The sequence below is a fragment of the Syzygium oleosum genome, unplaced genomic scaffold (genome assembly GCF_021117445.2).
Source record: "Syzygium oleosum isolate NSW1041296 unplaced genomic scaffold, Sole_v2.1 Sole_v2.25, whole genome shotgun sequence".
In the NCBI taxonomy this organism is placed as follows: Eukaryota; Viridiplantae; Streptophyta; class Magnoliopsida; order Myrtales; family Myrtaceae; genus Syzygium; species Syzygium oleosum.
Window position 1 is genome coordinate 2422783 of NW_026607509.1, and position 12745 is coordinate 2435527.

General features: G+C 41.5%; 2 protein-coding genes across 3 annotated transcripts; both read left to right on the forward strand.

The window, feature by feature from the left end:
• The first annotated feature begins 3816 nt into the window (after positions 1 to 3816).
• LOC115671414 (myosin-binding protein 7) lies at positions 3817 to 8010 on the forward strand. Of its 2 annotated transcripts, XM_030592969.2 has the most exons (4): positions 3818 to 4418; positions 4707 to 6278; positions 6632 to 6678; positions 7562 to 8010. In XM_030592969.2, exons 2-4 carry the CDS (start codon positions 4887 to 4889, stop codon positions 7662 to 7664), a joined length of 1542 nt encoding a protein of 513 aa, XP_030448829.1. In that variant the 5' UTR covers positions 3818 to 4418; positions 4707 to 4886; the 3' UTR covers positions 7665 to 8010. The 2 variants fall into 2 exon arrangements, with proteins under 2 accessions (XP_056158753.1, XP_030448829.1); XM_056302778.1 differs by lacking the exon at positions 6632 to 6678 and having other exon boundaries at positions 3817 to 4418.
• A 1519-nt stretch (positions 8011 to 9529) lies between these two features.
• Positions 9530 to 12603, forward strand: LOC115671413 (arginine-specific demethylase JMJ22). Its single transcript, XM_030592968.2, has 2 exons — positions 9530 to 11168; positions 12225 to 12603. The coding sequence occupies exons 1-2, from the start codon at positions 9808 to 9810 to the stop codon at positions 12463 to 12465; spliced, it is 1602 nt and encodes a 533-aa protein (XP_030448828.1). The 5' UTR covers positions 9530 to 9807; the 3' UTR covers positions 12466 to 12603.
• The last annotated feature ends 142 nt before the right edge of the window (positions 12604 to 12745 follow it).

Genomic DNA, 12745 nt, shown 5'->3' on the forward strand with positions numbered 1-12745 from the left:
AAAAAGATGAAATGGCTCGGTAACGAAGACTTCGTCACAAGAGATGAAGGCTGAAGCTGACCACTTAGATTTATTTTTTTTTTCGTGGCGTTTGTTTCTTTTACTAGGTCAGAGCTTAAATCATACAATAATGTACATCAATCTTCCCCCACACTTGAAGACACTTATGAGTTACTCTAGCATGTAACATACAACAGAAAGAAATGAGAAAGAATGAGAGCTGGGGAATCCGTCGTTAAGTAGATAAGATCTCCAGATCTGCTTAGCCATCACCATCATACCGTCGAAGTTGAGCAGGAGACAGTGAAGCTGTTTAAGAAACTTTGCAGTACCTCAAACTTTTTTACAGACCAAGTTGACCTATAGCCAAGGCCAGCAGTAAAGTCACCACCCAAGCTACTGTCTTCTTTAATTGAATCAGCAACACGATTGGCTGGTCTCATCTCCATGAATCTCACCTGAAAATAACAGTGGAATGTAGGACCTGCCATAGCCATGAATTACATCAATGGAAACAGGGCATGCAACAACAATTTTGCAGGTCAGATAACTGCGAAAAGACGGCAAGGAAATTACTTCGAAATTTTTAGTCTCTTTCTAATTTTCAAAAGAAGGCACGTGAGAACAGTCTATATATCACATTTTATGAATTCAATCTTATAGCAAGTCGCGAGCAGACACAGCAGCATTCTCGAATGGAATTGGCGAATATAATACAGGAACGTCCACCCCAGTCAGCAACGTCAAGAAAGGTCTGCCAAAACCTTTGATTTCAGGACCCGTGACAAGAAAATTTTAAGTACTGAAAACAATTAATAGATGCCTTTCGGATAGATGGGGCATATGCTGACACACAGGCCTAAACTTAACTATAATTTAACAATAAGTTATAGAGACCAAGGACATCTTTATATGAACTGAAAGCTAGCAAAGCTTGTGGGGCATCAACAATGTTGAATATTGAACTGGGCAATCGAGTCTGTTATTTCGGCATAGAACAAAAGGTAGGTTAAAACCCTTTAAGATGATATATACTATAACTCACATTAATGCCACTTGTAGTGAAGAGTTGGACTTGTCTTTGAAAATTACAACACAAGACAAGGTTTTGGCAGGTTTTCAACCATGGCCCCAGTTGAATGCGAGAACTAAATATGCCAATGTGACATGAAGAAATTATACTCGTTCAAGTTGTAAAGGCTCAACTCAATGAAAGAACAAATAATGGCAAATGAATCCCTCCATAAATCAGCTCTAAATGAGAGGCTCTGGAAAGAATTACTGAGATTCTGTTCGCTCGTTTCACGACGAGGAATACCTTTCACCTAAACTTTGATTTTCGGTTTTTATTAAGATAGGTTATGTGGCTTGATTTCTAGGAGAGTTGTGGGAAAAAAAAAAAACAGAGTGTGGCACAGGATTATATGGAACGGATAGAATTCGAATGGATTGAAAATGGATCTGAGATCAATAAAGTTCCAAGCTACGTTACAATACTCCTATGGAAGCTGTAAAGGACTTGAAAGTTAACTAAAGTTGCAGGAAGTTGTAAACGCAGGAAGTAAAGGTACAGAGAAAACTAAAGTGCAGATAAGCTTGAGTGTTTTTGCATTGTTCTTGATCCTCCTTCCTCCTTCTTTCTTCTAAGTATTTGTATCTCCTCATATCCTGTAACTGCTTGTCGGTTACTTCTATGTTTTCAAACTTTGAATATTGGCGCTTCCAATAACTGCCTTATCTAACCACGTTTTTCAATTTCATTATCCGCCAAAACTTGATCTCAACCACTGGGACGACTTCAAATTTGGACAAGTAACTCCCCACGATCTGCTCGTGCTCATCATCTCCGCTTTTTACTCATAACTTCCTGCTATCATGATTCACGTGGCTGGGCCGTGATTCATCTTTACCGATTTTCTGTAATTTCGGTATATTCCCGAAGTATAGACTTCCCGAATTTCGGGAAAGAGTCAACGTCCCGAGGCATAATGGCTCCAATGCTCTTTTTTTTTTACAAACTCCCGAACTATGACTTTCCATGTTTCGGTAAATATCCCGATCTTCACCAATTACCGAATTCGGGATATGATGCCATTCACGCTTGCTTCCCAGCATGTTTCCGAATTTTATCCAAACGTATTTCGGAAGATGGCTGATTTCCATTATACACCAGATTCGGCATTAAAGCCGACTCAGCGTCTATGCTGATTATTATTTTAGTGTCAACAGATTCAAGTGACCATGGACAGCTCTTCGCCCTAGTGCTCTCACTTGCGATGAAAACAATCTACCGAAAGCGCAAATATCACCTCCCTGGCCTAAAACCATGCTTCTCTATCTCTGGAAGCCCAACCAGATCTTCTGTAGCAAGTTGTACCACCTCAGAAGGGCATAGAGAAACAAGAAGCCTGATCATCAACGGACAACCAAAAAGCCACGCATTACTCCTTAGAGAAAGGAAGTTTAAGAAAAGGGACGAATTTTGTAAGTGCAACAACAGCCGGAAGTAATTGAGCTTCATCATTCACAATGATAGTTTGAGCAACATGACAGAGAAGACCTCCAATAGCTGAAATTCTTTTCTTTCTTTTGTTTTTTTTAAGGAAAAAATGGTTATCAGATAGGGAAAGTAAACGTAAACTACAAGTACAGACCATGATCATGTCGAAATGGGTCATACGTGGAACCCTCTTCTGATGTAAAGATGAACAGGGCATTTACCAAATTAATGAGCAATTTGCAATCAAGCCAGGTATTTGGCTAACAAAATATGTAATATCTTGGTTAAAATGCTTACAACAGGACAACGATGCCTCCTGGGAGCTGAACTTGCACTGTTTTGATGGATTCGCCATCAATATTCATGATTAAGAATCTAAGAGAACTAGTAGTAAACCTATTGCAGCACCTGAATGAATCATTTGAGCATTTAATAATCTGATCCATCTATGGGGGGTGACTTCTTTACGATGTAGACACTTGCAAGCATGAGATGAATGATTGATGGAAAGATATCGGTTAAAAATTACCAAGATTTCGTAGAGTGTCAATCTAACTAAACATGGTATTTACTTATTTGGTCTATATTTAACGGCGGGTCGTTTTGATATGATAAGTTAAAATCCATCACATTAAACCAACAAAAAGAAAAACACTAGATGCTTTTAGCTTTCTTTTTGGATGGAATAAGTATCCTTTCTTTTGATACCTATAAAGTGTTGAACTTTATTTTAAATAATGACATATTACTCAATTGCCATTCGGCTTTACGAATCCCAACGAAATCCAATTTCTTTATGAAATCCTATTTTTTTTCCTTAATTTCAAGACATTAGCTATTATCAATCTTTAGACCAATTCATGGTACGAGTGGCAGGATGCTTCGTGCCCATCATGAATTTTGGATTTGGTGAACGGGGGAGGAAGCTGCTATCTTTTTCTTGGATATACTTACACTTTTGCCCCCCTCAAAATGTTCAGCCAATCTTCTTGAGGATGAAGCGGTCATCCCACACGTAGTCTGCCCAACAATTTCATAGAAAAAGAGGGGAGTGTCAACAAATCCAAATCCAAATCCAATAGGGAGGCAAACAAACAAACTCTAAAAAGGGGGATTCATATCAATTCACAAAAGAATCCCAAAAATAGAAATTTAAAAGACAAGCTTTGAAAATTCAGCACACACCACACCCCCAACATTTAAAATTTAAGAAAAAGGAAAAAAAAACGCGTTCTCATTTTCTTTCTTTTTTTTATTTTTATTTTTGGGGGGCTGGGGGTGTTTTGGTTGTGAAATCCGAGCAATTAAAATTAGGTAAACAACACAGATCATCGTGTGCCGAAAAAGGGAAGCCGGAGATAATAAGGATCATCAGGAACGATGTCTTAATGGCAAATCAAAATCTTGTTCCTGCTCTAATCCAATCCAAACCATCCGATTTCCATCTTCCGCTTCGCTGTTCCTTCCAACGACAAACGCCAACCCCGCCCTATTTTTTCGGCTGTTTCTCTCTCAACTGTAACAACGACACGACACGCCCATCGAGGCAGAAGCTCCAAGAACAGCAAGACACTATTCAAGAAAATCTTTAGGGTTTCTCAATTCTCTCTCTCTCTCTCTCTCCCTCTCCCTGGGTCCATCTTCCTTCCCTCCAAAACACTGGGGTCCTTCCCGCTGAATGCCCATTTTCTTGTTTTTTTTTTTCCCGAGAAAGCGGTGGAAAATCTCTTCTTTCTTCCTTTCGCGGGCATTCTTGTTGGGCTGCGGCGTGAAGATTCATCTGGGTTTTCTCGGATCACGTTGTCGCGGGAAGAATTCCACCTCCATTTGTCAGCTCTTTGCCGAGGGGGGGCGAGGTTCTTGTTTCCTTCATCTGGGTCCGTTTTTGGCGTCCGCTTCGGAGATTATCGGCTTGCGGGTACGGCTTCTTGTTTTTCTCTCCTGAAAAAGATTTGAATTTGAGCTTCTCTTTCCGTCGTCAGAAGGTTTTCATCGCAAAAAAGATTAGTTTTGAGCGCGAGGCAAGAAATGGTTTTGAAATCGCATGTAGTTTGAGCTCGGGAAAAGGACTGCTTTTTGTCATATGTGTATCATGATCTCGTGAAAAATGCTGGCGCTGATCTTTTCCTCTTAATATATCGAACGCTTGATTGGTTGTTTTGCTAATTATGACTGATCTCCAAAGGGTTTCTGTGGCATTATGTAGATCTGAGAGGAATTGCTGGTAGGTGGAGCTAAAGAGGGAAGGAAAATTGTCGCTGACGAATCTAGAATCGAGAGAGGTGAATTTGGAGAGATCCATTGCTCTGAATAATTTGTTTTGGATTGCGAGGTGAAGTAGTTGGGAAGAATTTGAAATACTTTTGGGGTTTAATGCTCCAAGTTTATGGAGTCAGATGCGCTAATACCTCTGACAGATTTAGCCCAATGTTGTAGCTGCGGGTGTAGTTGCTCTTCGTTGGGCCCTTATTCTGGAACTTGGCTTCGTTCGGTGAAACGAAAATATGATGAGTATGAAGATGGCAATAGATTCTTTGTGCCTGCGTTGGAAATCGCATCTGTGGCCAGGGTGCAAGCAGAGAATGAGATTATTGCGCTGCGTGAAATGGTTGGCAATCAACAGCAGGTAATAGAAGAGTTGTCTGCTGAACTGGATGAGGAGAGGAATGCCTCTTCGTCAGCTGCAAATGAGGCCATGTCCATGATTTTGAGGTTGCAGAGGGAGAAGGCGGAGATCCAAATGGAAGCTCGGCAATTCAAGCGTTTCGCAGAGGAGAAGATGGGACATGATCAGCAGGAGCTGACAGCACTGGAGGAATTGTTGTACAAGAGAGAGCAAGCAATTCAATCCCTGACGTGTGAAGTGCAGGCTTACAAGCATAGAATGATGAGTTATGGACTTACTGAGGCAGAGGCGGATGGTGAGAGGAGTCGTGGGTATAGCCGGAGCCAGAGCATGCTTGAGAACTTTGATGGTCCATTGGAATATCATCCATATGATTATCCTCCCTTGAGATGCAATTTAAATGAGAATTATGGTCCTTTAGAAGGTGAGAATGATGACACTGATGTTGAGAAATATCCATTTGGCGAGACCCCTCGTGGTCAGGAGGATTTGAGGGACTTGGAGCATAGAATTTGCCAAATGGAGAGAAGTACTAGCAATGATCAGTTGGATGGCAATCTCCCTGGTGCAAAAAACACCTTAGAGAAGGTCATGGTTGGTCAATCTCCTCGAAGGCCAAGGCACCTGAGGAGGTTTTCCAATGACAGTTCAAGTTCCTTTCTAGGATTGGGAAGGGATAGTGGTTCTGAGTTGGCTAAGGATTCTCCCCGACCCAACATTAGCATCAAGAGAATGGAGTATATATCTCGAAAAGAGGATTACTCTAACTTGAGAACGCTGGACAGAACATCAGAACCTGGAGATGACATGAGTGATAGAATTTATACCATCGACTCTGTTCATAATGGTATGACACAGCCCAAACCAGTAGTTGGGATCTGTGATGATTATATGACTACTCCGCGGGAATCGACGAATCCAGCTGAAATTGGAGATCCGGATATTATGAAGCTCTATATGAGGCTTCAGGCACTTGAGGCCGACAGGGAATCGATGAGGCAGGCAATCATTTCAATGCGTACGGATAAAGCGCAGCTGGTATTATTGAAAGAAATAGCTCAACATTTGTGCAAGGAAATGTCTCCGGAAAGAAGGATGCCTGTGGCAAAGCCATCGGTCCTTAAAACCTTTTCTTTTATGTCAATTTTTAAGGTAGGCTGCTCTCTGCATACACGAATGGTGTGCTCATATCATGACTAATTTCTTTGATTAGTCATCTGTTCAATAGTTGTTACTTCAGGCTTAGTTATTTCTATTCATCCAACTGGAATAGGTATAATAGCTTGACCTTTAAGATATCTCCATATGTCCCTTCATGCATCTACAAGATGATAGTTTCACCAACATGTCACTTTTGGGCATCCATGTTCATTGCTTTTTGCTTAAACTAGAATGAGCTTAAAAAAATCAATGCTCAAAAGTTTTAGCATTATCATTAGATACATATGGGTTTTGCTTGAATGTCGCCGCATATCCTGAATGTTTTCCTCTTTCAATTTATCCAGTGGATTGTGTCCTTTGTCTTTTGGAGGAAGAAGGCTCGTAGAAGCAAGTGAGTTGTTTTCTAGTCCTGCACTCTTATTTGAATTGGCTGTCTTTCTTTCCAGCAGCTTTCCTCTTCTTTGTATCCTTCAGTTGCACTGAGCAGAGCTCAAATTAGTTACCAATTTCCTGGAGTTTCTGATCATGTTATGTCGGTAAACTGATGAATGATTTGGACTGAACTTCCAAGGATCATTATTTTTTAAATATACGATATAGCGCGGAGGACATGGCAGAAATGGCTTTATGTGATCGGACAACTAACTCTTTACGTCATTTCTTTTCTTATTTGTTGCTTTTGTTTTGAACACCTCCTAAAGTTGAGAAGTATCCTGTCAACTACATTTTACATGAATGGAGAGATGTGATTGCAGAACTACCCCCTGACTGGGTATTAATTTTGAGATGCATAGTGCAGCTCATGTGATGCATGGAAAACTTCCACATTAGAAAAGAATTCACTGAAGAACTCAATTAACTATACTGTGATATAGTGAAACATGGAAAAAGAAAGTCTTTACCAGGGAGCAGCAAATACGAGGGACCTTGGCATGACATGTAGGAAAAGTAAATAGTAGTGTTAATTGAACCCTGAAGACAGTAACGTAATTAGGAAAAAGTGAATAGTAGTGATTCGTACATTGTTTAGTTGAGGCTTGAAGACAGTAATGTAATTATGCACTGATGCTATTGATTAAGGGCAGCAGAATAATGATATTTCATTTTAGAAAGCTGTGTTTTGTACAATCTAATTTTTTTTTTCTTTTTCCCCGCTTGCTTATGGAGCCTTTGTTATAATCATCCGGCTAAATACAACAATTGTTGCACTATGTGAAGTCTCATGTTTCAAACCCAGATCACTGATATTAGTCCTGCATAACATTCCGTTGCAGGTATATGTTTGGATTAGCAGCAAGCAATATCGGTTTGCTGTTGGCTTTGGATAAAAGTCCCCGAATCAGGCTGGGGAGATGTCTTACAAGTACGCAAGTTTGAAAGCAGTTTTTGAAGTTTTTCTACGTATTGCAAGCTTGTGCTCATATATGGGAAGTGGATTTAGTAAGTCTGCTTTCTAGTATTTGCTCTCTATTCATGGCTTCCTTCTTCATGCTGAAATTGGATGGCTTTGTGCGGTGTTAGTTTGTATTATTTTTTCGAGATCTAAAGATTGAGTTGCTGCTTGGTGAGTGAATCACATATACTGCGTAAGCACACGCTTGCCCATATGATTTGTTGGATTTCAACACCGAGGTACCATTCTATGGTACTCCTCCCTGTACATTGCTTATTCTTGTAACATTTCCACTTAAATGTGCAGTGCCTGTATTCTTTTTCCCCATCACATAGCTAGTCTATACTTTCAGTGTTCTCATTTGAGGGTTCATATTGTATATATTTGTCAGTTTTTATTGAAATGTCTGATTTCGAATCTTTTTTAGGACCCTTTAATTTTGGTTCCGTACTATCTAGTCGTTCAATGTGTTCTCGTGTGCATATATGAGATGCAAAAGCTGGGGATTGCGATGAACAAATTTCGGGCAGTCCAGCTGGGAAAATTCTCCATAGCGACATTCTTTTTATTTGTCATTTTGAGAAGGATAATACTGCTACATAAACTTCTCAGTTCAGTGGAAGGAAACGGATGTGGTACTTTGTGTGTTCTTACTTCTAGCATATTTGCATTTTGATAGAGACTTGGAGAGATTAGTGGATATTGGGAATGCTTCAACTGTGAACGGGGATTCTTGGAAGAGAAACTAGATATTTAGACTTGCTGCTTTCATGAGGGGAGCGGTAGTTGAGAAATTCCCATTCATTTACTGCGAGGAGTGTCATGAATTGCGTTATCATCTGGAGTTATGTTGTAGTGACGGTTTCCGCAAAAGCACTAGCTTTCATAGGCCTCCGAACTCGTATTATTTGAATTTCCGTAGTATCCCAACACAGCATCCTTGTGTTTTCATCTGGAAAGTCTTGAAACTTTCAAACTTGTTGACGTGACCGTGTGTTGATATATCCAAACGGTTCATGGAGGCCTTTCACAGCCACAGAGAAGTATGAATGAGATTATTCTGATTAACGTTACATATTGCAAGTTACACGGCTATAAATTCACGATATGGCACCTTTGTCATGAAGTGCTCATACGGCATAACTTCTCTTGTTACTTGTCTAACTATAGACAAATCTGCCGATATCTTGCTCATGTGATTTCTGTTAGCTTGCTACGATAGAGAAGTTCGCCTCATCTGTGAAAGGGGAGGGAAACTTCGCCGACTGACGAATCGCATCCATAAGAGCACGGAAGGCCCAGTACTTTCATTCTTAAAAGATCGTATGATGTTTGCCTCTTTGTCCTGGTCGGGGGTGTTTCCAAAGTAACATCATGGACAAGAGGAGACATTTCATGATATTACTTGGTTCTTGTTTTCTTGCTGGACGAGCGTTGGATTGCCCATGTGCACGTACTGGCCTGTTGGTTGATGCTCTAAATGTACTCATCTTTAGGAGCTTTTTACTTCTTTTTTACTAGTCATTTCACTACGCAAACCTTGGACATTTCGCACGGACAATCACAAATGCGTTTATCTGCATAAACCAAGATTTACACAAGAAGAAGAATCCTGAGCAATACTGCGGTCTCGAGATGATAATGTTAGCATTCCCCCGAGTCGAGCTGCTCGTTTGTCCATTTGCATTGTTCGGATCATAAGTAGATTCACCAGTAACATACCTGTTCGCGACTTGTGGCTGTTTCGACCCGGACAGACGGTTCATCATTCGAGCGGGTTTTTAGAAATCGATTAGCAAGAGGACAGTCGACGCCTTAGCGGGCCTTGTCAAGCTGCGATTAATGCTATTGGAAATTTGCAAAAAGATGGTTTTTTCCCACGTCCATCTTCTCCATCTCGTGTGAATTGAGTTCGTGTATTCCGGATCCGATGGGATTCATTCGAAGACCCAGAAGATCTCATATTAGGCTTGACCCAATAAAACCTGTCTCATCTCTCTCCACCGGGTTTATCAAGAGAACCGGGACCGGTTGGACCGGCCCGTCCACACCCTCTTAACCGTAGCCGACTAGAACCCTCGAAAACCTCCGTGCTCGGCGTCCGTCTCTTCGTCGCCGTCGCGAGCGATGCTTCGTCTCCGGACTCTGCTCTCTAGTCCCTCCAGGAAGAGGAAGAAGAACCGCAAAACCCGACGCAAGACTCGCGCCACGAGATCAGACGCTGTTCCCAGAAGGCGATGCGATGATGATACTGTCGCTGACGGACTGCGACAACCACCGCACCAGCTTGAAAACGTCCCGGAAGAAGAAGAAGGAGAAGGAGGAGAAGAAGAAGAAGATGGGGAGCTGGGTTTCCACCTCAAGAGCTCGGGTCGGTCGAACGCGCACGGCGTCCAACCCCTAGGGAATCTCTTCCTCAGCCCGAGCGCCGCCAACTCGAGAAACGCCGGACTGGGTACCCTCCAGAAGTTGACCGACGAGCTGCTGCTTGAAATTCTGGGGCTTCTGAGCGGTACCCAGTTGGGGATTTTGGCCACTGTCAGTAAGTCGTTCTATATATTCTGTAACCACGAGCCTCTTTGGCGGAACCTCGTCCTGGAGGCTCTGGGTGGCGATTTCTCGTACAATGGGTCCTGGAAATCTACTTATGTGGCCGGTTGTCATCCTTCGTTTGATGTGGGTAGAGTCGGGGATTTGGGTTTGGAGATTCGGGATTTTTATTCGGATTATATCTTCCAGAGTTGGCTCTGTGCCAACCTCGAGATGAAGCCCGAGTGGCTCGAGAGGGATAATATAGTTAGGAAGAGAGGGGTTTCTGTTGAAGAGTTCGTGAGGAGCTTCGAGGAGCCGAATAAGCCGGTTTTGTTGGAAGGTTGTATGGATGGTTGGTTGGCATTGGAGAAATGGAACAGGGATTATTTGGTTAAAACATGCGCGGGTGTCCGCTTTTCGGTTGGTCCTGTGGAGATGAGACTGGAAGACTATTTTCACTATTCGGATCAAGTCAGGGAAGAAAGACCATTGTACTTGTTCGACCCGAAATTTGGGGAGAAAGTGCCGGTTCTGGGGTCGGACTATGAGGTTCCCGTATATTTTAGGGAGGATTTGTTTGGTGTTTTGGGCAATGAGAGGCCAGACTATCGATGGATTATAATTGGACCATCTGGTTCTGGTTCGTCGTTTCATATAGATCCCAATTCGACCTCAGCTTGGAATGCGGTGATCACGGGGTCTAAGAAATGGCTGTTATTCCCTCCTGATGTCGTTCCTCCAGGGGTTCATCCGAGCCCTGATGGAGCAGAGGTAGCGTGTCCCGTTTCAATAATCGAGTGGTTCATGAACTTTTATGGGGCCACAAAGAGTTGGAAAAAGAAGCCCGTTGAGTGTATCTGTAAGACCGGAGAGGTGATCTTTGTGCCTCGTGGATGGTGGCATTTGGTGATTAACTTGGAGGAGTCCATAGCTATCACGCAGAATTACGTCAGCTCGTAAGTCCACTCTTGTGCACTCCTTCCAGTAAAAGATTAATGTTTGCTTCTTATAACCTAAAACATAATATATCTGATCATATGACATCTGGGCCTGTCATGTGAGCCTCATATCTGTTTGCATCAGTAACATAGATGATCTCCATGAGGTAGTTGTGGAAATTTATTTCTTTTGAATCAAACACAGAGACTGTAGAGTCAAGTGGTTACATTTTTTTCATGTGAGTTTTAGCAGTTTGATAAGTTGTCAGAGATATAGTAATTCCGGTTTCAAGGAATTGGAAGAGAGATCTTCTTATAAGCACTATTGGAGTGATGTCCAAAAATCTCTGCAGATGAAAGGGGATTTAGCCTTCTTCTTTTTGCCACGTCTGTATAGCATAGCTCATTGTTCTGTCCTTATTTTTTTGAAGATTTGAAGAGATTATGCATCTGAACATCAATGTATCTGGAGGTTCAGTTGTGTGGAATGGTGGTTTTAAGGATTAGATAGAGGATATAGTTATTCCGGTTTCAAAGAATTGGAAGATAGATCTTCTTATAAGCACTTTTGGAGTTAGTTCTGAAAACTTCTGCGGATAAAAAGGGATTTAACTTTGTATAGCAATTTTTTTTTTTGTTTTTGCCACATCTGTATAGCATAGTTCGTTGTTCTTTTTTTCCCTTTCGAAGATTTGAAGAGATTGTGCTTCTGAACATCCATGTAAATGGGGGTTCAGTAGTGTGGAATGGTGGTTGTAGAATCCTTTAGTGTGCACATCATCATCAGTGCATGAGAAGAGGTGCCCCTTTAGTTGTATTACTTGACATATTTCGGGTTGGCACTATGGGAAATAATACTATCCCTGATGGTGATTACTTGGTTTAACCGTGACATTAAATTTTCTGTTTTACTCAAAGGATATAGGCTCTTGTATGAAGTTTAGACCATGCGGAAGAACCCAGAGCTTGATCTTACATTCCTTAAATAAATGGGGTTGGTAGATGCTGCTGCTATTTTTGGGTGAATATGTAGTCAATCTACTTAAAATTTTTCATGGATCTTCTCTGCTGCAGGAGTAATTTGTTGAATGTGTTGGATTTCTTGAAGAAGCCGAATGCCAGCACACTAGTCTCTGGAACAAGGGATCGGGTGAATCTTCACGATAAGTTTAAAAATGCAATCGATGCCAAGTTTCCAGGAAAGATTGATCAGCTGATGCTCGAAGCAGAGGAGAAGGCGGCGTTGCAGAAGAAACCTTCTTTCTGGGATTCAGTAACAGATTCTAAGGCCGGTGCCTTCAAGTTCTCTTTCTAGAATATCAAGTTACTCAACTGTCACATCCTATTTAGAGGAGATTCAAGTTTACAATCCTGGAGACCTGCAGTTTAATGGATTTCTACGCGTGCGGCGATTTTTCACCCCCGGTTTCTAATTTCCTGAGAACACCGGAGGTTTTGAAAGAAGATCGAAGTTGCCTATGTAATACCCATTGTTGTAACTTGGAAAATTTTGTCGTACACCATTATTTATTGAATCTAAAATTTTCAATATTATTTCATCACATTTATTGGTCGGAGTTATTCTTCAGTCATCC

What these genes read in the sequence shown, in the direction of transcription:
- LOC115671414 (XM_030592969.2), top strand. Translation starts at nt 4,887, where the DNA reads ATGGAGTCAGATGCGCTAATACCTCTGACAGATTTAGCCCAATGTTGT. An exon ending in CTTTTATGTCAATTTTTAAG is followed by an intron (nt 6,279 to 6,631) that starts GTAGGCTGCTCT and finishes CAATTTATCCAG; the next exon opens with TGGATTGTGTCCTTTGTCTT. An exon ending in AAGAAGGCTCGTAGAAGCAA is followed by an intron (nt 6,679 to 7,561) that starts GTGAGTTGTTTT and finishes ATTCCGTTGCAG; the next exon opens with GTATATGTTTGGATTAGCAG.
- LOC115671413 (XM_030592968.2), top strand. Translation starts at nt 9,808, where the DNA reads ATGCTTCGTCTCCGGACTCTGCTCTCTAGTCCCTCCAGGAAGAGGAAG. An exon ending in ACGCAGAATTACGTCAGCTC is followed by an intron (nt 11,169 to 12,224) that starts GTAAGTCCACTC and finishes TCTCTGCTGCAG; the next exon opens with GAGTAATTTGTTGAATGTGT.